The sequence below is a fragment of the Vulpes lagopus genome, chromosome 9, assembly GCF_018345385.1.
Source record: "Vulpes lagopus strain Blue_001 chromosome 9, ASM1834538v1, whole genome shotgun sequence".
Lineage (NCBI taxonomy): Eukaryota > Metazoa > Chordata > Mammalia > Carnivora > Canidae > Vulpes > Vulpes lagopus.
In genome coordinates, this window is record NC_054832.1 from 3,348,198 (window position 1) to 3,374,076 (window position 25,879).

Consider the following 25,879-nt stretch of genomic DNA (forward strand, 5'->3'; position numbering starts at 1 on the left):
GAATAGGTGAATGGATAAACAAGTTGCTAGAGCCATTCAATAGAATTCTTTTCGATTGTGGATATGCGCAGAATGTTGGGATCAGTCCAAGATAAGTTTGCCGAGTGATAGAAACCTGACAGAAAAGGGTGTATCATGTGTACGATTCCATCTGAATTAACTTTTGGAAAATGCAAACTCCTCCATGGTGACAGCAGTGCTCACCTGGGGCTGGGAGGAGGCTTGGGGAAGACGGCAGTGGGGCGGGGGTGGGAGGGGTGGGGCACAGGATGCATGGGGAAGCTTGCAGCTGGTGGGTATGTTTGTTGTCTCAGTCACACTGGTTGTTTTAAGAGTGTCACCTCCCCCAGTTGTACACTTTAAACTCCTGCAGGTTATTAAATTCCATCTCAGTAAGGATGTTAAAAGAACGAGCTCTGGTACTGGAGGAGGAGCAGAGCTGCAGACTGTCCCGGGGAGGGCATTCACAGGGAGTACAAATGTGGTCCTGGACACAGGTGGGTGGGAGATGGGCTGGTCCTCCCTTCTCCTCGAGGTGCTTCTCTGTTCCCTTGGGGTTGGCTTCTCAGCGGGGAGAGAGCAGGGGAGCGGGTGGTAGTGACTCCTGAGGAGAGGGAAGACTGGGGATATGGGAGGTTGCTCAGTGGTGTGTGGTCATGTGTCTGAAGACAGCCTGCGTGGCACAGTGTGTGGTTCCCCCATCGACCTTAGGCTTAAGGTACCACTGTGGAGAAGGTTATAGGAGTGAGCCTGGAGGGGGGGGGGTCTCGTCAATGAGTTCACAGGAAGAACAGGCAGGGGAACGACGGGTGCTTTCCAGGGAGGGGTTGTAGGTGCAGACAGGGGGTCACCCTCTGTGGTCCAGCCAGCAGGCTTTGGCCTGCTGCATGTCTTGGTGCCACTGGCATGCAGTCCTCTCCATGTGTTTATGGATGGCAGCAGCTGCTGGTGCCCAGGGCAGAGACCTCGAGCTCAAAAAGCCTCAGATATTTTCCATCCGATCCTTCACAGAGGATGTCTCATGACCTTTGGTTGCCCATGGGATCTGAAGCTGGAGAAGGAAGATACAGACATGGGTGACTGACAGGTAGAGAAAATAGCGCGGGAGTAGGTGGGAGTTTTGAGATCAGACCAGGTTTTAGAGTGGCAGTGTGGGAATATGTGAGTGTCACACAGGTAAACGGAAGGCACAGAGGGTAGGTCTGACCAAGGAGCTCATGTGTGTGGGCCTAGGCTAGCAAGCTGGGAGCCCCTCATGCACTCCGTGGGTAGTTATTAAGCATCCCCATACATGAAGGTTCCTCAGACTCATGAAGACACAGGCCTGGAGTGAGGCCTCCTCTCGGGATGGAGACGGAGCCTCCAGAGAGGGGGACCAGCATCAGAGCAGGGCCGCTGTGGGTGTGAGGACAGCTTTGTCTGAGTGGTAGATGAAGGCCACTGCTACTCCATGAATTTTCTTTCCTTAAGCCTAGTCTAGACTTTCTGAGTGAATGAATCCCTGCTTTCTCTGTGGAAATTGAGGATAAGTATTGGCTAATTTCTGAGCCAAATGCTTCTACTCCTTTGGTTTTCTTGAGGATATTTTATGATAAGCAGATGGACTTTTTTTTTTTTTGGCACCCGTGGATTTTAAAAATAAATGAAAATGCATCTTCAGAATATTTTCTACCTGGAATAGCATACTGACAAACCCCCACTGGGAGATCATTGTCTCCCTTTGCTTTTGAAAATGTATTTTGTTCTAGTTACATCTTAATTCATGTAACTTGTCACAAGAGAAACTTGCACTCAGCCTTAACCATTAGATTCTTTTGCAAATGTGCAAAAATGGGCACATTCCTTTAGCAGATCCACCGGTGGAGATGGATGCTAAGCTATTGTGAGGCTCCTTTATGATGGGCTTAGGTGTCTAGGTACATGGTGTGCTGCACAACAGCCTGGCTGGTGAGGTTTCCTAGAAGCTCAAGTTGGGATAGAAATGTGTTGTCCCAGTTTTGCTGGGTCGTCATAAACCCAACAGTCCTGCGTCCTGGCTCCGCTTTGGATGAGCCGTGTGGTGTTACTAAGCTATGTTCTCAGACTCTTCAGCTTTATCTACAGAGTTGAGAAAAACAATGCTCCTTGCACAGGGAGTGAGGGACTGTTTGATGGCGTGTGCCGGGACCCAAGGCCATGCCCAGCGCACGTGAACACTGCCACCGACCCCCCTCGCCACAGCTGTTTGTTGTGACTGCTATTTCTTTCTGCCACTCGAGTCCCACTTGAGCTGTCAACCTCTTAAGTTGTCACTGTGGTTGTGATACAGCTGAATTCAGGAGCATGTTATTTTAGCATACAAAATTGTATTTCTGAATTGCCCACAGAGATGCTCTTAATAGAAGAAGTGAGCACTATAAACAGTAACTATGAAATTCTCTCAGGCTCAGTTTGATTCATTGTGATCCAGCAGACTCATTCCATTCTGAAATACCCTGAGAAATCCACTCCACTCTGGTCCTCCTACTAGGCTGCCTTCGTCTGTTTGTAACTTTTTTGGTCCTGTCTTCCCATTAATTGTCATTCCAATCTGTTCTGTGTTCTATTTGTGATGGCCTGTGTTGGCAGAAAAACTGCCCGAATGATGGAGCAGAATTTTCTCCCCTGCAGCCTAGCCCAGCTGGAGAGCTGCTCTTCCTGGGGCAAGGGGTGGGGGGGCGGAGGGTTGGCGGGAGAGAGGGTTGCTCCGTCTCCTCCCTTACCCCGGGTGCTGCTCCTCCTCTGCAGCTCCATCCTTGCCTGGGCTGCGGGCTTCTCCTCCAGCCTTCCAAAGGCTCCCATCTGCCTCCACTCATATTTACCGGCTGTCTTTTTCATCTTCGGTTGGATTAGAGGGCAGAACAGTCTGTAAAGAAGTTGTAGAGAGACTTTGGTAATATTTTCTGAGCTTGAAGATTATAGGTTTTTGAGGTTTCTTTGAAGTTGAGGTCTGTGTCCAAAAAGGAGGCAAATTTCAGATGTAATTTTCAACTTTTTTTGCTAAGTACATGTCCTAGATCCTTCCAGTTTAAAGACATTGCAGATTTGTATTTTCATGGATTCTCTTGAATTGATTCCCATTCTTGAGCCAAGAAAACACAGGTTCAGAGGGTTGTATGATTTGCTCAGATTCCGTCAATGTGGTAGGAAGGATGACTGTGTAAAGGCCCCAGACCTATGTCTTCATAACATACAATTCAAAGGGAGATAACTCCCACCCCTGGCCTCTCCCCGCTAGAATTCGCAGATGAAATCTCATACAAAGACTGTGTGTGACCCTTCTGGTATCTTCTGTCTAGATCAGATACTGTTGATGGGATGCTTCCATCCTGTGGCTGGATTAGGGCCGCCCCTGGTCCTGCCAAAACCAGCTGGGTGGAGAAGGTGCAAGGAAAAGAGGAGAGCTTGGCTTTCCTGCACCCTCCCCTACAGTCCAGGGCTCTGGACCACTTGCAGAAATGGAGACGTTCGTGTTATGTTAGTGTGAAGAAGGATTTGTATTGCCAGGGCAAAAAGGAATCTGTGTCCTTTGGGAGCCAGTGGCATTTGTGTAATTTGCTGATGATGGGAACTTTCCCCAGGGAAGAGCACACTATGCCATGTCCCAGGCTGTGTGTGAATGTGTGATTTGGAGTGAGACTTACAGCATTTATTTTTTTTTCTTTTTTTTTTTAAACATTTTTTAAAATCTTTATTTATTTATGATAGTCACAGAGAGAGAGAGAGAGGCAGAGACACAGGCAGAGGGAGAAGCAGGCTCCATGCACCGGGAGCCCGATGTGGGATTCGATCCCGGGTCTCCAGGATCGTGCCCTGGGCCAAAGGCAGGCGCCAAACCGCTGCGCCACCCAGGGATCCCACTTACAGCATTTAAAATACTTCTGGGGAGCCCTGGGTGGCGCAGCGGTTTGGCGCCTGCCTTTGGCCCAGGGCGCGATCCTGGAGACCCGGGATCGAATCCCATATCAGGCTCCCGGTGCATGGAGCCTGCTTCTCCCTCTGCCTGTGTCTCTGCCTCTCTCCTTCTCTCTGAATGACTATCATAAATAAATTAAAAAAAAATTTCTGATTTAAAAAAATAAAAAATAAAATAAAATACTTCTGGGCATCCGCCTTCACCAGGCAGAGGATTGCCTAGGGGCTGAGCGACCACGGCCATAAGCACTGCGCCGCTCACAGGCTCCATCTGACCTCATGTGTAGGGCAGGTTGCTGACAGGTGTGGGTTAGGGTTTGCAGGGTCTGTGTTCATAATGCTAGTGCCCTTGCAGATGGGCCCCATAGTGTGGTAGAGAGCTTTTCTGATGGTGCTTGTGGTGCTGGGAGAGGAGGGTGAGGGGCTCCTTCAGCTCTAAGGGCTGTGGGCTAGGGCTTTGCATCGTGGGATTTCAGCTAACCAGGACTTGATGGTGGAGTACGACTTTGGGGTGATGGGATTTTTGGTAAATGTGGGGTGTAAATGGACTGTCACATTTGGCTCTAACTTAATTCATTGCCTTAATATTTACTGAGTATTTATGACTTGCTAGAGCCTGTGGGGGATACGTAGGGAAATGAGAATTCTGCCTCCAAGGAGTTTTAGTCCAGGAGGGAGTCTAAGACGTGCATACCTGCTCTAATAGCAAGAGCTGTTTTTGTCGAGCAGTTGCCAGGTTCCAGGCATTGTGACCGGCATTTCATATGTAGTAACTCATTCTTCTACGTAATCGTGCAGTTTATGTGTCCTAGTTGTTCTCATTTTAGAGATGAGGAATTTAAAGCTCAAAGAGGTTAAGTAACTTGGTATAGATTACTCAGCCTGCTGGTGTAGAAGCTTGTGGCCCCTCTGACTTGCTACCTATGGCCCCGCCATGGGGCCCATCTTCCTGGATCTAGGACTACATGCAGAGAGCATGGGCTGTGGGGTAGACAAGGTGTTGGGCTCCGAGGAAAAGTCCTTGCTTTCAGCCATAGTGACTAGGGGGACGCATTGTGGAAGAGGCAGCATTTGAGCTGAGAATCTGGGACATTGGGATACGCAGAGATGGATGTCAGGAGGAGGAGAATTGGAAACAAAGATGAAGAAACATGGGGCAGAGTAGGGGGTGACAAGGAATATATTTTGGCAGGTTGCAATCTCTTTATTTCTTAAATAATAAAACGACTGTTAAATAACTCAGTAATTCAGCTGGGGTCTTGTTGGCTAATTGGGAACTCACTTCCAGTAATAGATATTTAAGACATCTGTCATCTCAGGCCTGTCAGTTCAAATAGACTTGTTTGCAAATCGAACTGTGTCCCAGAAAATAGAGTCAGGCACACTAAGATGTGAATCCTGACACCATCTTTTGTTTGAAAAATAAGTTAAAAAGTTTTTGAAAAAAAATTTGTGTTTTTAAACCGTTTTATTGTGAAATTAGAAACAGTCTGGAAGTGGATGGGGGGATGGGTGAAATATGTGAAGGGAATCAAGGGTCCATGTATCTTGGGTTCTGAGGAATGTAGAGAATTGTTGAATCCCCATATTGTACACCTGGAACTAATAATACTGTATGCTAATGACACTGGAACTAAAAGTAAAAAATGAAAATGATTTTGAAAATGATGTAAAACATAGCTTGGTGAGTTGTAGAAGGTAATGCTGTTCAACCTATCACCTGAATCAAAAGCTAGAGCATCACTGGCTGAGTATCCTCTCACGTGCCCCATCCTCACCCCCAACAGAAGCACTATCCTGAGTGTTTAGTAATTTAGTAAACTAGATAGAGTGGTTTATTCTTGCCCATTTATCCAAGTATCCCCATTCTTTCCTTGTAATTTGTGGAAGAACTGGGAACATCTGACCCAAAGAGCTTTCCATAGCATGGGTTCTGTTGCTTGCACACTTGTGGGTGGGGCTTAACCTGTCCTTCTGTCCCCTGCACTTCCTGAAAATGGTAGCTGGACCCAGAAGCTTGATCAGGTTCATCTCTGATCCTTCTGGCAAGTCCAGTGGTGATCTTGTGCTTTTTCATCAAGAGACAGGGACTGTCTGTTTCTCTTTTTGTGATATTAGAACTTGCTCACTCTCATTGCCTCAGTCAGTGGTTCTCAACCAGGGACAGTTTTGCCCCCACCTTTCCAAGGGACATTTGACAGTTTGTGGTTATTACCACTTGAGGGGAGGTTGCTATTGGTACCTTGTGAGTAGAGCCCAGGGATGCGGATAAACATCTTGTGTGTACAGCACAGACCCCAACGTAAAGATTGTTCAGCCTTGCATCTCAGGTAGTGTTGAGGTTGATAAATCTTGGGCTAAGGGTTGTAAAATAGCATGCCAATTTTATCACTTCTTTTTCATTTTGTTAGAATACTTTTATAAAGATGTATGTTGCCTCATCATTTGTATTGAGCCTGTGCAGTGCATATAAGAAATGAAGTTTTAAATGCTTGATTCTTTTGTATACCAGTTTTCAGGAAAATGAATAGATTCTTATCCTCCCCAGCTGGCTGTTTACTTTTTGAAAAAATTATTATGAACCCATGGATTAAAAAGGGATTTAAATTGGACCTATTAACTATGGATTTAAACCTAGTTGAAGAGCGTCAATGAGCTGCAATCACTGTCTTCAAGTCTAAACTGTCTCTTCTGTAGCCGTGGGAGCCCCTCTAGTCGAGTGCAGAGGCCTTTGACACCAGCCCAGTCTTGGTCCATTTCCTTACGTGCTGGTGTAATGAGATGTTCCAGACTCATCTGTTCATTTCCTGCCACTGACTTGACTTCTTCGGTTTCTTTGGGAAGCCCTGGTTTCTTTTCACCAAAAGAGCAAGTGATAACTCAGGACCATGGTCTGATCATCAGTGATGATGTGTTGATCATTGTTTCTCAGTCTTTTTTGGGGACTGAGCTAGTTACAGATACACATGTAAGATTGTCTGGTTTCTATTTGTTCTAAACTGATGCCTGAATTCAAGTTCAGGAATACAGATTTTAAAATACCCTATATTATCTGTGTGTTAACATCTTAAAATTTTACTCTTCTAGATGGAATCAGTGTGAGTGGCTTTCCACTGTGCAGCCCCTTCCGACAGGTCGTTAGGCCTCGAGTGGAGAGCAAGCCCGTGAACCCACCTGAAGGCAGCAAACCAGGTGACCCCAGCCATGTGAAGGTGAGTCTGTCCTGCGCAGATGCCATCTGCTCGGCGGCTTGGCGTTCTTGGTTTCTGCCATGCCTTTGGAGGTGAAGTGTTGGGTGTCTTTCGGAAAGGAAAGGAAGCCTGTGTTTGATACTAGAATCGTGTTTGTGGAGAGCTGGTTTCTCAGTAATTTTCATTCTGTGGAACGTTTTGGAAAGCAGTTATAATGACGCGTGTTTGATTGTGTTGGTACTAACTCTCTTCTCTGTGAAATACTGGGAATTTGGGGATTGAGTCAAGGAGTGCAACGATTCAAGTAGGAGATTTCCTACTTTTTTCCTGTTCATTTGAAAAATGTATTTATTGCCTAATCATTCTCAGTTCAGGTATTTATCCCATAGACTTAAGCTTTTGGTAGTTCCTTCCACTAATTGGTTTCTACACACTGAGGAAGACAAAATGAGTGTTCAACATCCATGCAGAGATACCCCTTAGGGCTTCTGGGGGAGTAGAGATCACTGTTTCTGAGGAGTATAGGAGACATCTGAACTGGAGTTTGAAGCTCTGGGGGGACGTTAGCATTTGCAGGCAGCAAGGTCACCGGGATGACTTGTCAAGTAAGCATGTGTTTGGGTCCAGCCATGTGGGGTACTGCATACAGTCGTGATGCCAGCATTTCAGAGGGGCAGTGACTGATGAGCCACATCAGGAGAACTTGGCTAAGCTGGTTGTGAGTCTGATATGGTGAATCTTGAGCATTGATGCTGTCTGAAGTGAGGTCAGGGCAGAAGGGAAATAAGCTGCTTTTTCTTGACTAAGGTCCTGTCAGTGGATGGAAGTTACAAGGAGTCAGGTTTCATTTATTTATTTATTTTTTTTATTTTTTTTAGATTTTATTTATTCATGAGAGAGAGAGAGAGAGAGAGAGGCAGGCAGAGACACAGGCAGAGGGAGAAGCAGGCTCCATGCAGGGAGCCCGACGTGGGACTCGATCCCGGGACCCCAGGATCAGGCCCTGGGCTGAAGGCGGTGCTAAACTGCTGAGCCATCCAGGCTGCCCAGGAGTCAGGTTTTAGGGGAGAGTCCTCTCTGTTGGTGGCCCCGTGATGGAGAGGTGGTTGGTATAGCTGGGAGCTGTCCAGCACCGGAGTGTTCACACCGTAGCTTGAGTGCTGGGTGTCAGGGCTCCTCTGTGAGCCAAGGGGACTGGGATGTGGGAAGAAGATACTTCCCAGCAAAGGAAGGAAGGCATGGAGGCGTGAAACATGACGCAGGTGTGGAACCACAAAGCCGTGGATTTGTGGCACAGAGTGATGGAGAAGCTGGAGCACTAATGTCCTCATGGGCCCTTTGGTGTGACATCCCCTGTGACCTCCTGATAGCCAACCCCGGACTGTTAGCGATTTTCCTGCCTAGGTGCTTCAGCACCATAACCTCCCTCTGCAGTTCAGCTCCACCACCATGTGGCCTTCCCCATGGATACTCTTGGAGATGGAGGCACAGCTTTGAAATCCGTGAGGTCATTATTCAGTACGTTGAGTAATGGTGGCTGTGGCATCAGTTGTGTTTTCTTGAATCGAGTGGTGCAAGGCTGAATGCATTGCATTTCTTGGAGGATGATAAATGTATGTAGATGAGTATACATGTATTGAAATGCAGTTACCATCTGCTGAGTACGTCCTGAATGTCAGGCACTTATATATGAATTGTCCTTTTAAATCCTCATGACAACTTTATGAGTTGATAGTCTTCTCCAAAGGGAGGGCTGTGGCCCTCAGGTGACAGGACACAACCCGCCACTCCAGTCCCTACCCATTGTACTGTGACACCTTTTTTGCCTGTACTTTGTCCTGAATTTTACTTGTGAACAGTCCAATGCCTCTTTTTAGAAATTTTAATTCCAGTGTATTTAACATACTGTGTTATATTAGTTTTAAGTGTATAATATAGTGGTTCTGTGGTTATAGTGGTTCAAGTGTATAATATAGCAATTCTGTAATTACTCTGTGCTCATCATGACAAGGGTACTCTTAATCCCCACCACCTATTTGCCCCCTGTCCCCTCACCCCACCCCATCACCTGCCCTCTGGTAACTACCAGTGTGTTCGCTGTGGCTACGAGTCTGTTTCTTGGTTTGCCTCTCTTTCTTTTTTTTTTTTTTAACTTTGCTCATTTGTTTCTTAAATTCTGCATATGAGTGAAATCATAAGGTATTTATCTTTTTCTGACTTATTTCACTTAGCATAATATCCTCCAGTTCCATCCATGTTGTTGCAAATGACAAGATTTCATTCTTCCCTTATGGCTGAGTAACATTCCATTACGTAGACATACACCTCTTTATCTGTTCATCATGGTTGGACATTTGGGCGGTTTCCATAGTTTGGCTATTGTAGATAATGCTGCTGTATGTATCCCTTTGGGGTGCATGTATCCCTTTGAATTAGTGCTTTTGTAGTTTTTGGGTAAATACCCAGTGTGAGTTGCTGGATTGCAGGGTAGTTCTATTTTTAACTTTCTGAGCAACCTCCACACTGTTCTCCAGAGTGGCTGCATCAGTTTGCATTCCTGCCAGCAGGGCACGAGGGTTCCCCTTTTTCCACATCCTCTCCAACACCTGTTGTTTCTCGTGTTGTTGACTTTAGCCATTCTGACAGGTGTGAGATGGTATCTCCTGGCAGTTTTGATTTGTATTTCCCTGATGATGAATAACATTAAACATCTTTTCATGTATCTGTTGGCCATCTGGATGTCTTCTTTGGAAGAATGTCTGTTCATGTCTCCTACCCATTTTTAATTGGGTTATGTTTTGGGGGGGGGATATTGAGTTATATAAGCTCTTTATATGTTTTGGGTAGCCCAGTTCCTCTTTATCCCACGTCCAGGCCCTTAGGATGTAACAGCCCTCCTCCCCCCTGAACGTGGGAGTTCAGTTTCCCTGTGTCAACACTTTCCAGGTACCCATCACCCACTTCTGAAAACTTCTGCCGCTTTCCTCAGTTAGCCTGGGGACCCTCCTCAACTGGTTTCTTATCAAGGAAACTAGAAAAAAAAGAACTAACATTTGTGAAGCATGTTCTACAGGCTAGGAACTGTGCTTTACATTCACCTGTGTATACACTCTGGGCAAACACCCTACTAGGTGAGTAGGGAAACTGAGGTGGAGGGAGGTCATGTGACTTGCCCAAGGTCACAGGATTAGCAGGTGGTGGATTAAATGTCAGAAACCACGTTCCTTCTACTGACCTTACCCTGGGGTTGGACCCTGAGTAGGACAGGTACCATGTGTGGAGTCCAAGAAGGGCACTGAGGTGACAGGCATGTAGCGCAGGCAGGGGGGAAGGGGTGCATGGGAGCATTCCTGGGCATGGGAGAGCACCTTGCTTGTCAGAGGCCTGGTGGTGCTGGGAGCTGTAAACCTAGGAAATGACACAGTTTTTCCTGGTGTGGAGGGAAGTCTTCCGTGCTGTGGTGTCGTCCTAGGGAGTGGCACAGGACCCGTGCTGGGTGGGAAGCACCCATGCTGGGGGTGGGGGGCACCTGCCACCTGGGCTTCTTAGTCTGCTGCACCTCTTCCCCAGTTCTGCTCCTTGAAGCAGGAATAATGTGACCTCATTGGAAATGTGCTAAACCTGTAAAATTATTGCCAAAGAATGGTGTAGTCATGGAAACAAGTAATTCAGTGAAAGCAGCTTCTAGGGAGCCCCTCCAGAAGTGGGAAGAGACACTGTGTGTTTCTTGAGATTTCCCAGAAAGATTGCTTCCCCTGCTCTGTCAGCCCCGATCATGTCTGTCCATGTTGGTGACTGGTTTTGCGCACACCTTGTGAAGGATTTCTAGGGTTGAAAAAAGACGTGTGTGAAATGTCTGCATGTTGGAGATAATATTCCTGTAAGCCAGGCTCTACATGTGGCCTCTCTTGACCCTCAATTCCCCATCTGTGAAATGGAATCATCCACCTTAGAGGCTTAACTCATGTAAGAGCTTGGCAGGGGGGATAAAGCTGGAGCAAATCAGGAAATAATAACAGACTTTATTCTTGTATGTTAAAAGAAAAGGAAAATTTGGTTAAATGAGTCCTGCTAGTTGAAAGGGAGCAGCCTGGGATGGGCAGGGGACAGAGTTACTGATGCCGCAGCCGTCCCTTGTAACGTGTGCTCTGGCTGCTAAAAGTGCCCGTCCCTCCGCCTCCAGCATTACTCTGTAAACACCTCATGCTGCTGAGGGTCTGCTGGAAAACATTTTGGAAGTCCCCCTTGTGGTCTACAAGAAGGTGGGTGATTGGGCCTGCTTTTGGGCTCTCTGCAAATCTGGTTCCTGGGAGCTTGTTGGTACATGCCTGTGCTGGTCAACAACAGCTTGTCTTTAGAAATCCCAGAGAATAGGCAGACTGGCTACAGCCACACTAGTGGCAGCTTCACCGTGGGCGACTCCCTTGGGAGCCGAGTATCATGCTGGCTGCTTTCTGTGCAAGCTTGGGTTTGAGCTAGAAGACTGGTGCTCATGTGCCCTCTCTTCCTGTGTTCTCTCCGCTGCTGACACCCTACCCAACCCATCCCAGGTCCCAATCGTGCACTCAGAACACCCGAGCCTTGGTCTCCTGACCTGCAATTTGGGGAGAAAAATCTGTTTTCCTGCTTGGTTGTTGGTGAAGAGCTGTTGGAGTACTACTCAGACAGCTGGGGGAAGAGGAAACAATGCTGGGGCTTGCCTGCATTGGGGGGTGGAAGTGTGTGCTGAAGGCTCATCCAGGTCCTTCCTGGTTAGGGAGCAGCAGAGCCCCCCCAGCCTGGATCCTGCCCATCTCTACTGCACTGGCCTGTGTTCTGTTGTGTGGACTTGCCAGGCTTGGCCCCACATCCCAGCTTCACCTGTTCCCTCCCCTACACACGCTGCAGGCCACAACCTCATCCTAGGAGCCTCTGCAGAGACTCTGCTCTGTTGTCGTGCCACACACTTGCTATCGTGTTGCCTTCATGCTCCTTGGGATCCCACCATTTCTCTGCTGAATGTGTTCACTATTTCACCAAAATGTCTACTCTGCCAGAGCAGGGGCTTTCCTCCTTCTGTTCTCCTGTCTCCAGGCCTACAAGAGTGCCTGGCACATAGCAAGTGTTTTAGAAGTAGTTGTTGAGTAAACTAATGCACAAACATGTGTTTTGACCATTTTGGGGAAGGCACTTCCTGGGCGAGTGGAGTGAGTATGCAGTTGGAGGGGACCAGATGCAGTTTGGTTCCCCCGTCTTCCACGGGAGGCCGCTCTGGAGTGGAAATGAATACAGGAGCCATGGGAGGCTGTCCTTGTGGAGCTTCGATGGTACTGGGTGTGCACATCTGGATCCCTAGCCCCCTGGGCCCAGGGCCTTGATGTCTCAGCAGCACGTGGCTGGCAGTGATCTCTTGCTACTCCCACCTCTGAGGTATTTTTTTTTTTTTTTGTCTTTTGGTTCTGTGGTTCTGTTTCTCTGGGGAGCTGGGACTGATAAAGAGGGCCACAAAACAAATCTAGATTTAAAAGGATTATCATTTTGGAAAGTATGTTCTCTGACAATAATGAACTTAGAATCCAATAACTAAATCTTTGAGGATTTTTCAAACATTTGGAAACAAAATGACACTTACAATGAACCCATGAGCCAAAAAAGAGAAAATAAAAATAGTATTTTGACACGAGTGAACATGAAAGCACAAGTAGTGTCTGTGGGCTGCTGCTAATGCAGTGTTTTCTAGGGCACATGCGTTGGAGGAGGATGGTCTCAGTCAAAAGACCCCCATTTCAACGTCAAGAAAGCAGGAAAAATGGAAATTAAGCTAAACAAAGTCAAGGAAATAAAAATCAGAGCACAAAACCATGAAATCAGAAGCAAAACCCCAAAAGAGACAAGGAAACGAAAAGCTTGTTCTTTGAGAAAAATGAATGAAAATTACCAGCTTGACGCCAGCTTGATGGGAGAGAAAGACACGATAGATAGGAGCAGAGGAGGTGACATCACTACAGATTCCACAGAGAGGGGGGAAAAGATAAAAAGTTGTTGTGAGCAACTTGATGCCTCTGAATCTGAACACTGAGATGAATTAGACCCAATCATTGAAAGACCCAGCACAGGAGAGCTTACAGACAGGGCTGTTCTCAGTATTTGTTTCTGTGTCCAATAAAGGAATAGAATTTTTGGCTAAAACCTTTGCCACAGAGCAAATCTAGGCCCAGATGGTTTCACTCCTGCATCTCACCAAGCGTTAAAGGAGGATTAAAAGGAATTTTACATAAACTCATCTTTCAGGGAGCTCGAAGGTGGGAATACTCCTGATCCATTCTGCGAGGTCAGCAGTGCCCTGGTAACAGAGGCAGACAGAGAGTTGGTGAAAACAGCAGCAAAGACTCCTGAGCACAGATGTAAATGTTTTAAGTTACATGCTAGCATATTCAATTCAACAGTATGTAAAATACCGATGAATAGGGTTTATCTGAGGAATGTGAAGTTGGTTTAACACTAGAAAGCCAACAAATACAGTTCTTCATGTCAACAAACCAAAAAAGGAAAACTATGCAAGCATCTTAATGGAGAAGCAGCATCTGACAAGGTACAGAGTCGGTTTCCGATAAAAGTCTCAGCAAACTAGAAATAGAAGGGCACTTCCTCAGCCTGAGCAGGTGCACGTATGGAACCCCTTCACCTCCCTCTGTGCTTAGAGGTGACGCTGATGGTGCATTCCCCGGAGGGCAGCTGTGCCTCCTCACACCGCTCCTTGCTCCATGCCTTTGTTTCTGTGCACGTACCCAAACATCTTTGAGGGCCACGCTTTGCTGTTAACTTTTCTGTCCAGCCTTCCCACAGGTAGAGCCAGGCACTCCCTCCCTGTCCCCACCTGCTGCCACCTTTATTGTCATTTGGTACTTATTTCTCCAAGTTCCTGTAACTATAAGCCCCCCATGGCTGCAGGGTGGTCCCTGCCACCTGGCACAGTGTTCAGCCTTTAGTAAATTTCTCTTGATCCAGGTAGTCTAGGTTACTAGTTCAAATATTCCCTCTCCATGGGAATTCTGTTTTCTCTGAAGCGATTTTCATTGTGTCACAAAGCAGGACTGTAAAGTTAATTTCTTCTCAGTCATAGTAAGGTTTAACTTTGGGATTCTTCAGAATCCCAAAACATTCAGGTGATACCTTACATCATATTAAATATTTTGTATTGTTTAGCTTTTATAATAGAGAACCATAAACTATCTAAAGAACTGTGGGATGTTCATAAAGTTCTCCCTGTGCTCTTATATTTTAGTAATTGTGTTTATAAGTGGACTGATTAGAAGGATCTGCTTAAGAAACTTATTTTTTTTAACTTGAGTACATTTGCTATGTTATGCAAACAGCATATTTTCTCAAGCAGTTTTATAGGTGAGGAAGGATTCCATGAACCTTTTGGGGCTCGAGGGCAGCAGAATTAAAGCTCCCTTCATCTAGGAGGAGAAAGCGTATTAGGCCATTGGTTTGTGGTCATGGACTCGCTCAAGGACAGCAGGCATGGAGCGTGCCGGCCTGAGTGTCTTGGGATGTGACGCGGGGGAGATTTAGCCCTTTGAGCGGTATTTACAGATTACTTCCTTCATGCTCCCAACCTCACAGTATGCAAGTAGAAATCTCTGACCAGCTCTGGAAGATTAAGTAACATGCCCCAGGGCAAGTAGTTACACAGTAGAAGTTAAAATTCAAAGCCCCGATATGTCTGAGTCCAGAGCTTGGGCTATTTCTACAATATCATGCTGCCTCTCTGTATAATTTCTAAGTCTCTGAACTTATTATGGAGCACAAAACATTCTTTATTGATTTAAGCCATATTTATAGAGCAGTGAGTATAAGCTTTTTGCCTATCTGACCTTCCATTTCAATCTATAAAAATGTGGATAATAAGACTTCCTCCTGGGCTGTTGTAAGGAGGTAAGTGCCTGCTATTAGCCTGGGTAGATAAGAAAAGCTTACAAAATGGCCAATCCAATTCAGTTCCAAATTATTCCTAATCTGTCCCAGTAATAGTTAGACAGAATTTCTTTCTATAAAGTAAAGCATAAAAGCTTCAAGGAATCCTTTAATCTGCTCAACACCTCTAAAACTTAATAAGAAATTCAGCAGCAGGGAAAGTGGAAGAGTCTACTGCATGTGGAATTCTGAAACAAATGTTAAGGAGAAGAGGGAAGAAAGTTCCCTGAGGTTCCATAACACCTATGGGACTTCTGCTGGCCATGATAACACTGTTTGCCTGACCCCCCGTAACCATTCATCCTGCCATGGTGACACTGTTCACTTGAACCCCTGTAACCGTTTATCCACCCTATTCATTGGATGACTGTTACATGCCCAGCTTTGGGTGGTAGAGGGTGTGTGTGTGTACGTACATACACATACACACAAGATGACATCCTGGAGCTCACCTCCTGGGGGGGGGGTGCGCAGGACAAGCAGTAAATAGACATGTCAGGTTATGAAAAGTGGTCTCTGGAAAGCAAAGGCAGAGATGGAATGAGGACTGCTTGCTGGTTTGGGTAGAACCTTCAGCAAGGGCCTTTCTGCAGAGGGGCCATAGGTGCTGTCCTGGGAAGTAGGTAGTCTGTGCCATGGACGGTTCATTGTACTGAGGTTGGCATATTGTTTGGAATGTCTAAGTGTGCAGACTCTGGGCATGAGGAGATTATCCTACTGTAAGATGTGTAGACAGCAACTGGAGTTGTTGCTTTTCTCATCACTTAGTGTTGTAAGCCTCAGAACATAAGAAAGATCATCGACTGCCAAAGCCTTTATTATACACAAGCTGTTTCCCCCCATTGATAGTTAAAGTGAAGGTTGATCCCTTGTTAATTTTTGCATTTTCAGCTCCTGGGGTGGGGACTGACATGTGGTAGGCTCTCAGTGAATGCCAAATAAATGAGCAAAAAAGACAATGAAATAGCTTCTTTTTAAAAAATATATATATTTTTATTTATTAATGAGAGACAGAGTGGCAGAGACACAGGCAGAGGGAGAAGCAGGCTCCATCAGGAAGCTCTGCGTGGGACTCAGTCCTGGGACTCCAGGATCACGCCCCAGACCAAAGGCAGGCGCTAAACCACTGAGCCACCCGGGCTGCCCTGAAATAGCTTCTAAAAAAGTTTCTATGTTCTCTCAATTCCTTTTGCTATTAATTATATGCTGAATTGGTTCATAGATATGAGCACGTATCCAAATCACCCAAGGACTTAAAAGCAGTACTTGCCCAGCAGAGTTTGTAATTCAGTAGGTCCCGGGGGAGGGGGTGGTGGTGCTGGGAACAAGCCTTTCTCACTAGGTCACAGGTGATGCTGCTGGTGTGGGGACCCTGCTGTGAGGACTGCTGCCTTAGGGTATGGAATATTGGTGTTTTTTAAATAGCTTTGTTGTTGTTGTTGTTGTTGTTTTAATGGTCTATAGGACAGGACTGTAAGTATCCTTAAGAACAGATCTGACCTTCCTCAAGGGACTCCTAGGTTAGCAAGTATTGAGTGCTTAGCTCCATGTGAGGGACCTCAGCGACTGTAGTCCCTGGATTCCTGGGAAGGCATTTTTGTGAACATTTGTGATAAAATCTGAATGGAAGTATACAATTAAAATTAAATATAGGCATTAAAATGCTTATTTGGGGGGAAGTTCAGAAACCCTCATCTAGGAAATCTATAAACCTGCCTGCCTCCAATCTGGGCATTTTCACAGGTTGTGATTAACGGTGCCACTCCTGGGGATTCTCAGAGCCAGTTGAAGGGCAGTCCTCTGTCCCAGGTCACAAGCGAGCAGGAGATAGCAGGTCTGAGCACCTGTTACTCTACTCATAAGGTGGTTGGGACAGAGGTCACTCACTTTTCTGGGGCTCAACTCTGAGTGGTTATTTTAAAAGGTGCCCGGGGAAAAGCAAGGCAGGAATGTGGGGCTGGAACCCTAAACCCAGGACCTTATTTAAGTGTGTAGACTCTGGGCATGAGCAGGTCATCCTACTGTAATAGGTGTAACAGCAACTGGAGTTCTTGCTTTTCTCATCACATAGTCTTGTGAGCCTCAAAACCTAGGAAGTACTGAGGAATAAGTCTGACACCAGATGTGCAGGATCAGTGAGGAAGGTGAAGGAGGTCGGAAGAAGTGGGGAGCATGGAGAAAGGGGCTTAGGCTGTCTTAGAATTTAAATAAGTAATCTTACGATTGCCTCTGGATCCCAGCACTTAAACAGCATTCCATATTACTGAGATTTACATAGTAGTCTTTTTATAGATGCTCTTACTGATGGATATTTTTGCTTTTTGTAGCTGGTATAGTTTGGGGTTCATTTTCTTGCAGTGCTAAAATAAATGAACAGGTTGGCAGTGGCCTTCGGATGCGACTTGGGATGTATTGTGTGATGTGTTCCTTCGGTAACTTGTGCTTATCAAGTAACTTACCACGTTTCTGATAACCTTTGTATCTTCTGAATACCGATGACAGCTTGTTTAAGCCCTGGTGATGCTAAGAATTTGGTAGACCACAACATTTTGGCGTCGGCCATAGTAGCAGAGGTCACAGTTGTTACTTACGGTGATCACTTCTGCATCTAGTTTGAGTGTTCGTACTTGCTTTTCCCTTCCTCTGTAGAGGATTTCTGAATTTCTTTAATGAGCTCTTTCTAATGGGTCTGTTCATGCTCTTCTCCTAAACCCCTAGCATCTGGCTTAAACTCTCAGCATATTGACGGAGACTTTCTCTGGGCTTATCTGTGACTCTCCTGCTGATGAGCTCTGTCTTTGCCGTCCTCCTCCCCTTCCACCTTTTCACTAGATTGGCCACTGTGGGTACTGTGACTTCCCCAGGTGCCTCCCCTCTCTCCTCCTTTGATGGACGTGTGATAATAGAGGTCTTCTCGTGTTTCTTCCTGTTCTCAACCTGGCCTCCCATGTGATGCTTTCACCGCTCCTGGGACCCAGTCAGCCAGGCAGCATCCTGTAGATGCCCCTACGCCAGCGTGCTCCTCTGTGGCCACTCACACCCACTGCCTCAGTCAAGCCTTCATGCCTCCAGCTGCATCTTTTTGGTCTTTTTCAGATGCCCACCTCTCTCTTCCATCAAATCTACCTTGTGCTCACCCTCCCCCCAAGGAGCCTCTTTCTGCAAGAGAACTTAGTTTGTCACACAAAGCCCCAGGTGACAGTTGTCATCTACAGTAGGCCGTCACATAGGCCTAGGCTGTTAGCACTGTTGCCGTTGTGATCTAGCTGACCAATACCGGGAGATTAGTGGAGCACGGGCACATTTCAAACACAGGGACATTTTTTATCTTTATAGAAATGGTGCCAGCAAAAAGTAATTCAGTAATGCAGTTGAGATAAGCAGAAAGAAAAGGAATAGAGTCGCACTTCCCCATGGCCCAGAGATCACCAGTGGGAAACCAGAGTGTGTATCCTCCTGGGTTTTCATGTTCACGTGTGGATACGTGTTGTGTTTTCATGAACATCCATGCACAAATACTTGGGCAGGCATACTTGGATACCTATTCTTTTTTACCCCCAGACCAAAATTAGGCCACTGTATTTTAGAACTTTGTTCAATTAGTGCCATTCCATTTTATATTTCAGTAAATTTTCATTGCCTCTAATATACAGAAGATATTAAATTTTGCCCCATTTGATCCCCAAGTTCTGTTTTAACTAATTAATCCAAACTAGACTATAGTCTGAGACCACTCATTGTATCTGGTCAGTCTATTACTTGTATGTCTTAATCTAGCACTTTTTTTTTTTTTTTAATGCTTGTTGAAGAGACTGAGCCATTTGTCCTACCTTCTGGATTTGTCTACTTGCCGCCCCACAGCGTTACTTAATTTCTCTATCCTGATTTCCTGGAAACTGCCAATTTTATGTAAAGGCTTGATGGATTCACATGAAACATTTCTGGCTAGAATGCTTCATAGTTGAAGTTGGTACTTGAAATTGTGTCACATTTGAGGCATCCAGTATCTGGCTTTCCACTATCAGTGAGGTTGAGATTGACCCGTGGACAGGGTGATGGTGGTCTGAGCCTACCATGTTCTTCTTGCCACTAGAGAATATTCTGCATGTCGGTGCTTGAACAGTAATACAGATGCATCAATCATGCGTCTAATGGTTTTGAAATCAGTTGATTATCCTTGCCTGACTTAATGTCATTAAGATTTTATGAAATGTTTTTCTGTATTATGTCTCTACTTTGATCAAGTGGCCTTCTCCTGTAAAGTAGCACTTTTAGCTCAACTATGGGGGCCGTTCTATTACTCTGAAATACAGTGCCTGCCAGGAACAGGCTAGATACTTCCGTTTTCCTTTTAATTTTTAATTTCATGTTAAGGAATTGTTTATAAACTTCTTCCAGTGGTGAGAAATCAGGTTTCTTTCTCTCCTTTTTTGAAGACTGTTACAGACTCATGGTTTTCATGGATTCCATGTGTTTTGATCCACTTAACAGCCATTATTCTGATTGCTTATGTCCCTCCTTTGGCTGGTGTTAGTTTTCTTGTGTGCTTTTGACATGACTCATTAATCTTTGAAAGATTCATTGTTTTTGTTACAAGGGTTGTCCCAGAGCAGGGGATATTGGGCCTATTTTATTCCTCTGGAAAATGAGGCCTGAGGGAGTCAGAGTGGCTGTACTGCTAGCTGGTGGCAGAGTGGGCACTCACATCCTTGACTCTGTATCCAGTGCTCTCTATCAAACCTCTGTTTGGCATTGATGAGACTCGTCACTGTTTCCACTCTGAATTCATGCTCTCATTTGGACCAGCTACTTGCTCCCACCTTACTCCACATCATTTCCTAAACATGCAAATGAATGGAGTATTTCTTCTCTTTAGCAAGTATTTATAGTCGCAGGATCTACGTCTACCTTCCCAGCTGCTTTACTGGGTGCCAAAAGGAGATACAAAGATGACAAGGTGTGCTTCTGGCCCTGAAAGAGCTGGGTCTTGGGGGAAACACAGGTGGATATGTAAATCCCCAGAATGTGGACCTGAACGGGGAAGGGGAGGAGAATGTTTATCGGCTGATGGTGAGGTAGAGCTTCAAGATTCCAGGACTGGACTCTGAGGTCAGGGTGTGTGTGTGTGTGTGTGTGTGTGTGTGTGTGTAAATTTTAGATATTGATGAAATTTGATAGAGTGGAAAGATAGGGGCTTTGGAATCTAAACTGGGTTTGGGGGGATCCCTGGGTGGCTCAGCGGTTTGGCGCCTGCCTTTGGCCCAGGGCGCTATCCTGGAGTCCCGGGATCGAGTCCCACGTCGGGCTCCTGGTGTGGAGCCTGCTTCTCTCTCCTCTTGTGTCTCTGCCTCTCTCTCTCTCTCTCTCTTCTATCATAAATAAATAAATAAATCTTTAAAAAAAAATAAACTGGGTTTGGGTCCAAGTCTCATTCCTTATGCTTTGTGATCTCAGGCAAATTATTTTACATTTCTATTCCTTTAAACTTCAGTGGGGAATAATATTTTTTAAAAGATTTTATTTACTTATTTAGAGAGTGTGAATGGGTAGGGGAGCAGAGGGAGGGGAGAGAAAGAATCTCAAGCCGACTCTGTGCTAAGCCCAATGTGGGGCTTGATCTCACAACCCTGAGATCATGACCTGAGCTGAAATCAAGAGTCGGACACTTCACCAACTGAGCCACCGAGGCACGCCTGGTGGGCAATATGTGTTTATTTTTCTCTAAGGATAGTTTTGAGAATGCATTTGTCATTTGAGAGAAATTTTATTTAAAAGTCCTGCCAAATGGAATTATTCTATTTACCATTAATACAAATCTCATTGGTCTACAGAGAAGCAGCACTTAGGAGCTTGGATGTTGGTTCCATAACTTGCTAGCTGTGCCACCTTGGGCAGGTTACTTAGCTCTCTGTCCTCTGTCTTATCTATAGAATTGCGATAACACTCATACCAATCTTATGGGATTGCTGAGAGTTAAGAATTGATGTGGACCATTGAGACGGCACCTGGTATGGTGGGAAGCTCAGCATTATTCTTGTCACCCTGAAATTTAGTGGCACCCCTGCTTATGTACTCCTGAAACCTTCTCCATTTGCCCACCTCAGCTCTCTCAGTAATTCTGTTTTCATTTTCACAACCGTCCCGGAGGAGAGCATTCTATTCTCACTCTGGTGGCTGAGAGCACTTGGTCCAGAGCACTGGTGGGGAGGTTGCTGAAGACACGCTGCCTCAAACCCCAGTGGCTAATCTCTCTCAGTTGCACAGCCGAGGACGCCAGTTCTCATCTCCCCAGAGGATAGCTCAGAAGTGAAAATGTAATGGAAATTTGGAGTTCCTTTTGGAAACAGGACAGAAGAGCAGACACACGCCCGTGTTTTGGGATGCACCGGGGGCAAGTTATAAACCAGCTCTCCAACATTTCCAAACACCTAGGAGAGCAATGGAGACAGGTACCCTCTTTGAAGCTTGTTCAAATTGCCTTTTCCCCTGGGGAACTATTAGCTGTGAAGGTTGTGGTAATTTGTTACACAGCAGCAGAAAATTAATGCATCCAAGGAGCGTGCTGGATGCTTCACATAAAATGTGCTCTTTACAAGTGGCCAACAGCGTGTAATCTCTGGCTGTCTCCTGTGGAATGGGCAGTCTGAGCCTTGGCACAGACCTTTCCTAAATGGCATTGTTGGTGTCCGAACTCAGGCTGAGTCCAGAGTCCTTCCCGCGGTGCTGGAAGCTTCTGTATTGTGCCCTCAAGGCCCTCCCACTCCACCATGGCTCTGATGGTGTTGCGTTATGTTAGTGGGTACATGTTGTCCCTCGTACTGGCTCCCAGCGCTGCCGGATCTTGTTTGATCTGTCCCTGCATGCGGGTGTCCTCAGGGTAAGGCATGCCTTCTCCAGGCTGCCTGTTGTCCCCTCCCCGGGCCTCCTCCCATCCCTGCTACTGTCTTCTCCCCTGGGTGCCCCTTTTGATAAGCTCTTGAATGGGAGTCAAACGTGATGTGTCACCAGCATCAAAATGACTCTGTTAAAGTATGACTGTATTTTCACATTAAATATTAGGACCTGTCATCTGCCAGAAGGTATAAATGACAATGAGATCCAATGTGTGAAATTAGCGCTGTCCCGGATCATCAGAGCTGTTCTTAGCAGTATACACAGCTCTCTGGAAGAAAAAAAGACATTTGTCAAGTGTCAGTTGAGTGGCAAGAAACAAAACAGCTGAAGCATCCTTGGAAGAATCCAGGGGTTTTGTTTTATGTGTGGCCGGACCATAGGGCAGCAGCATTTAGCCAGGAAATAGAAAACTTCCCTCAAGAAACAATCTGTACAACACGAGGCTGTAATATTAATGAAAAAAATTCAAAAGATACATGCTGCAACTGCATAAATGTGAAGCATTTCCATCGTCAACGTGACACTGCAGTCTCCAGTAGCCATACATCCATTTAGAGGAAGCACGCTGGCACTCAGCGGGCTGGAAAATGTAGCCTGCGGGTTTATGCTGGGCCCCGACAGCGCTTTCAGAATGTTTTGTGTTGGACACTTTTAGACCAGGCCTGTGCTTTCCAGGCCGTAGCCCCCTCTCCCTGGCACTCAGCTCCTACCTGCTCCTCTCGTTCTTGCTGGCCTCTGGAGGTATTAGAAGGTTAGATCCTTCTGCGGGGATCTAACAGTGGCGCCCAGAGAAGCCATTGGGATGCAAGGTTTTATATTATCCCCTCTTTTGAAAACACCTTTTTTAGAAGGAAGGACAAGTTGCAGAAAAGCTGCAAACATAGGAGAACGTTCCTGTGTGTCTCTTACCAGTTTCCGCTGCTGTTCACATCTGGCGCTGGCACAGCAAGATCTCAGCATCGCTGGTTTATCCCCGCTGTCTTTTCTGTGTCCCAGGATCGCACACAGGATAGGATACCAGGTGAAGTTATTCCTCAGGTCTCCTCTGGTTTGTGACAATTCCTCCGTCGTTGTTTGTTCACTACCTTGACAGTTTTGAGGAGTAGTGATCAGATGTTCTGTTGAATGTTCCTGGATTCAGGTTTCTCTGCTGCTTTTCTCACAACGAGAGAGAAGTGATGTGCCTTTCTCATCACGTGTATCACTGATGGTGTGACCTCGGTCACCTGGCCAGAGTAGGGTTTGCTGGAACAGAGCTTCCACACTGGACTCGCTGGGAGCAAGTCACTTTGTGTGCAGCTCTGGCTCTCGGGGTGGGGAGAAGGGAAATGGGAGTCAGGCTCCACTTCTGTTGGCAGGGAGCTCTGGAAATTCTTGGGAATTCTGTAAGAATTTGCCCTGGCATGGCCTTGCTGCTGGGCCCCCTCGAGGACAGAGCTAGGAAATACGTGTATGTGTGTGCACCACCAGCCCGTGTGTCCACATGATCACTCATGGAGTTACCCATCCACTTCAGGGAGCAGCTCTTCGGCATCAGCAGAAGCTCACGCTGATGTGTGACTTGATCCAGGCCCACTGGGTTTGTCGTAGCGCTTACCTGTGTCATTGCTCGCCAACAGGGAGAAGCCGGGCCCACCGTCCATCCTCAGTGTCTGAGCTGTGGTCAGTGGGTCCCCATGAGAAGTTGTGCCAAGTGGAGCAGAGCTTTCTGTGCAGTTCCCTTGGTCCTTACCCCTCAGTTTCCGGTCATTGTCTTCCGAAGTTACTGTCTCATCTTTTTGAATATTTTTGTATGTATTTTGGAGTGTACATGCCTATGATATAAATGCATATTGGGGTGCATTTTGAAAAGTTTGAGGTGTGCAATAAAATTAAGATTTATGGATGTGGGCAGTGGTGCAGATGATGCAAAATATTGACCTTTGTCTTCGGGATGAATTGTTTATGTGTATGGCTTTGCTTTGCCTTCTTAATTGATTGCTTGGGGCAGACTTCTCTTGGAAACAACATGACAGGATGAGGATGATAAGGGTTCTAGGGGCTATATTGCCCTGGATTCTAGTTCCAGCTTGGCCACCTACTGTGTGACATCAGGCGAGTCCTCAAAGTTCCAGGTAGATTACTCAGAAGGTAGCATGCATTTCATGGGATTGTGGTGTGGATTGGAATGTGTATCTGGAATGCTCTGCATTTTTGTACTCAAAATGACATACTCAAAGTATGTTTCACCAACCAAGAGCGTCCCTGTCCCCTGGGAGCCAGATGGAAATAAAGACTGGTCCCATACCAGGCATCCTGAGTTTGGAATCTACTTTTTTTTTTTTTTTTTTTAAGATTTTATTTATTCATGAGAGACACAGGCAGAAGGAGAAACAGGCTTCCTGTGGGGAGCCTGATGTGGGACTTGATCCCAGAACCCCGGGATCATGACCTGAGCTGAAGGCTGATGCTCAGCTGCTGAGCCACCCAGGCGTCCCTGGAATCTGCATTTTAACAGTATCCCTGGGGTACCTGAATATTCTGGGAACCCTCTTTCTTCTGAGCTCTGAGAAGCTGACCCACACAAATCCCCCAGGTTCCCTGCTCCTTCCTTCTCCAGTATTTCTGGCCTCTGCCTCCGGGAAGCCTTCGTGTGCACCCCATTGCCCCCGGCTTTCTGATATAGCATTTAGCCTGCTGTGCCTTGTGTCCTCACCGTCACACCCTCCCGTTTCTAGCAGTGTCTGGCACATTGAATGTGCTCAATAAACATTTGCTGAATATGAGAATGTTCTTGGTTCTCTGCCAACTTCTGAGAACACCAGAGGAAAGAAATGGTCCCTGCCGTTCAGGAACTGTCTCTGGTGGATGATGGTGCCCCAGGTCAGATGCTCGATGCTGTGTATGTCCTGAGGAGGGTGGTGAGCCACTTCCCTGTGGGGGTTGGCTTCTGTGGAGTTGTGAAGACCAGCCAACAGATTCCACCTTCTACCTTCATTGCATGGATTTTCAAGGAAAAGTACTGTTCTATTGTTTCTTTTCTTTTTTTTTTAAATACAGATTTTATTTATTTATTCATGAGAGACACAGAGAGAGGCAGAGACATGGGCAGTGGGAGAAGCAGGTTCCCTGTGGGGAGCCCGATGTGGGACTTGATTCCAGGACCCTGGGATCACGACCTGAACCAAAGGCAGACAGATGCTCAACCACTGAGCCACCCAGGTGCCCCATGTTCTCTTGTTTCTTGAACCTCGATCTTGGGTGTGCTAACAGGTACAGGCCAGTTCATCTCCTGTGTCTGGAAAGATTCAGGGAGGACTCTCTTGAGCTCCAATGCCACCTACCCTCCTTGTTTTCAGCCTGTGCTGCCGCCCCCATGACAAATACTGATTTTTCTTTTTCTTCTCTGTTCTTTTCTGTTCTTTTATAGTTCTCTTGAAGAATTATAGCTATTAGATTTTTTTTTAAAGACTTACTGATTTGTTCACGAGAGACACACAGAGAGGCAGAGACATAGGCAGAGGGAGAAGCAGGCTTCCTGCAGGGGAAGCCTGATGTGGGACTCCATCCCAGGACCTCAGGATCACGCCTCTGAGCCAAAGGCAGATGCTCAACCGCCGAGCCACTCATGCATCCTGAGATAAAGCTGTTTTAAAAAGCAACATGAAACTCATAAAATCTCCCAAAGGGTTGGGTTGTGACCTGAATGTTCTGACCTGTCTGGTAAGGAGAGAGGAAATTAAAACCCAAATCACTGTTTTATCGGGAGAGTCCTTGATACCAGGGTGGCTGAGTCCCACTTGCAGATGAAGAGGAAGACCCGCCCTGGGCTCCAACCCAAGTTCCATTCCCGGATTCCTTTGTCCTTGGGGCAGTCACTGTGCCACTCTGGGCTTCTGGTTTCTCATCCGCCAAATGGGAAG

At 46.3% G+C, this 25,879-nt stretch overlaps 1 protein-coding gene across 5 annotated transcripts in view; it reads left to right on the forward strand.

Annotated features, from left to right (window-relative positions):
* Nucleotides 1-25,879, forward strand: part of TRAPPC9 (trafficking protein particle complex subunit 9) — a 541,977-nt gene that overhangs the window by 166,828 nt on the left and 349,270 nt on the right. For all 5 annotated transcript variants that reach the window (XM_041769344.1, XM_041769347.1, XM_041769345.1 and 2 more), the window contains one exon: nucleotides 7,021-7,145. In XM_041769344.1, the coding sequence (XP_041625278.1) occupies nucleotides 7,021-7,145 (125 nt within the window). The remainder of the gene's footprint in view (nucleotides 1-7,020; nucleotides 7,146-25,879) is intronic.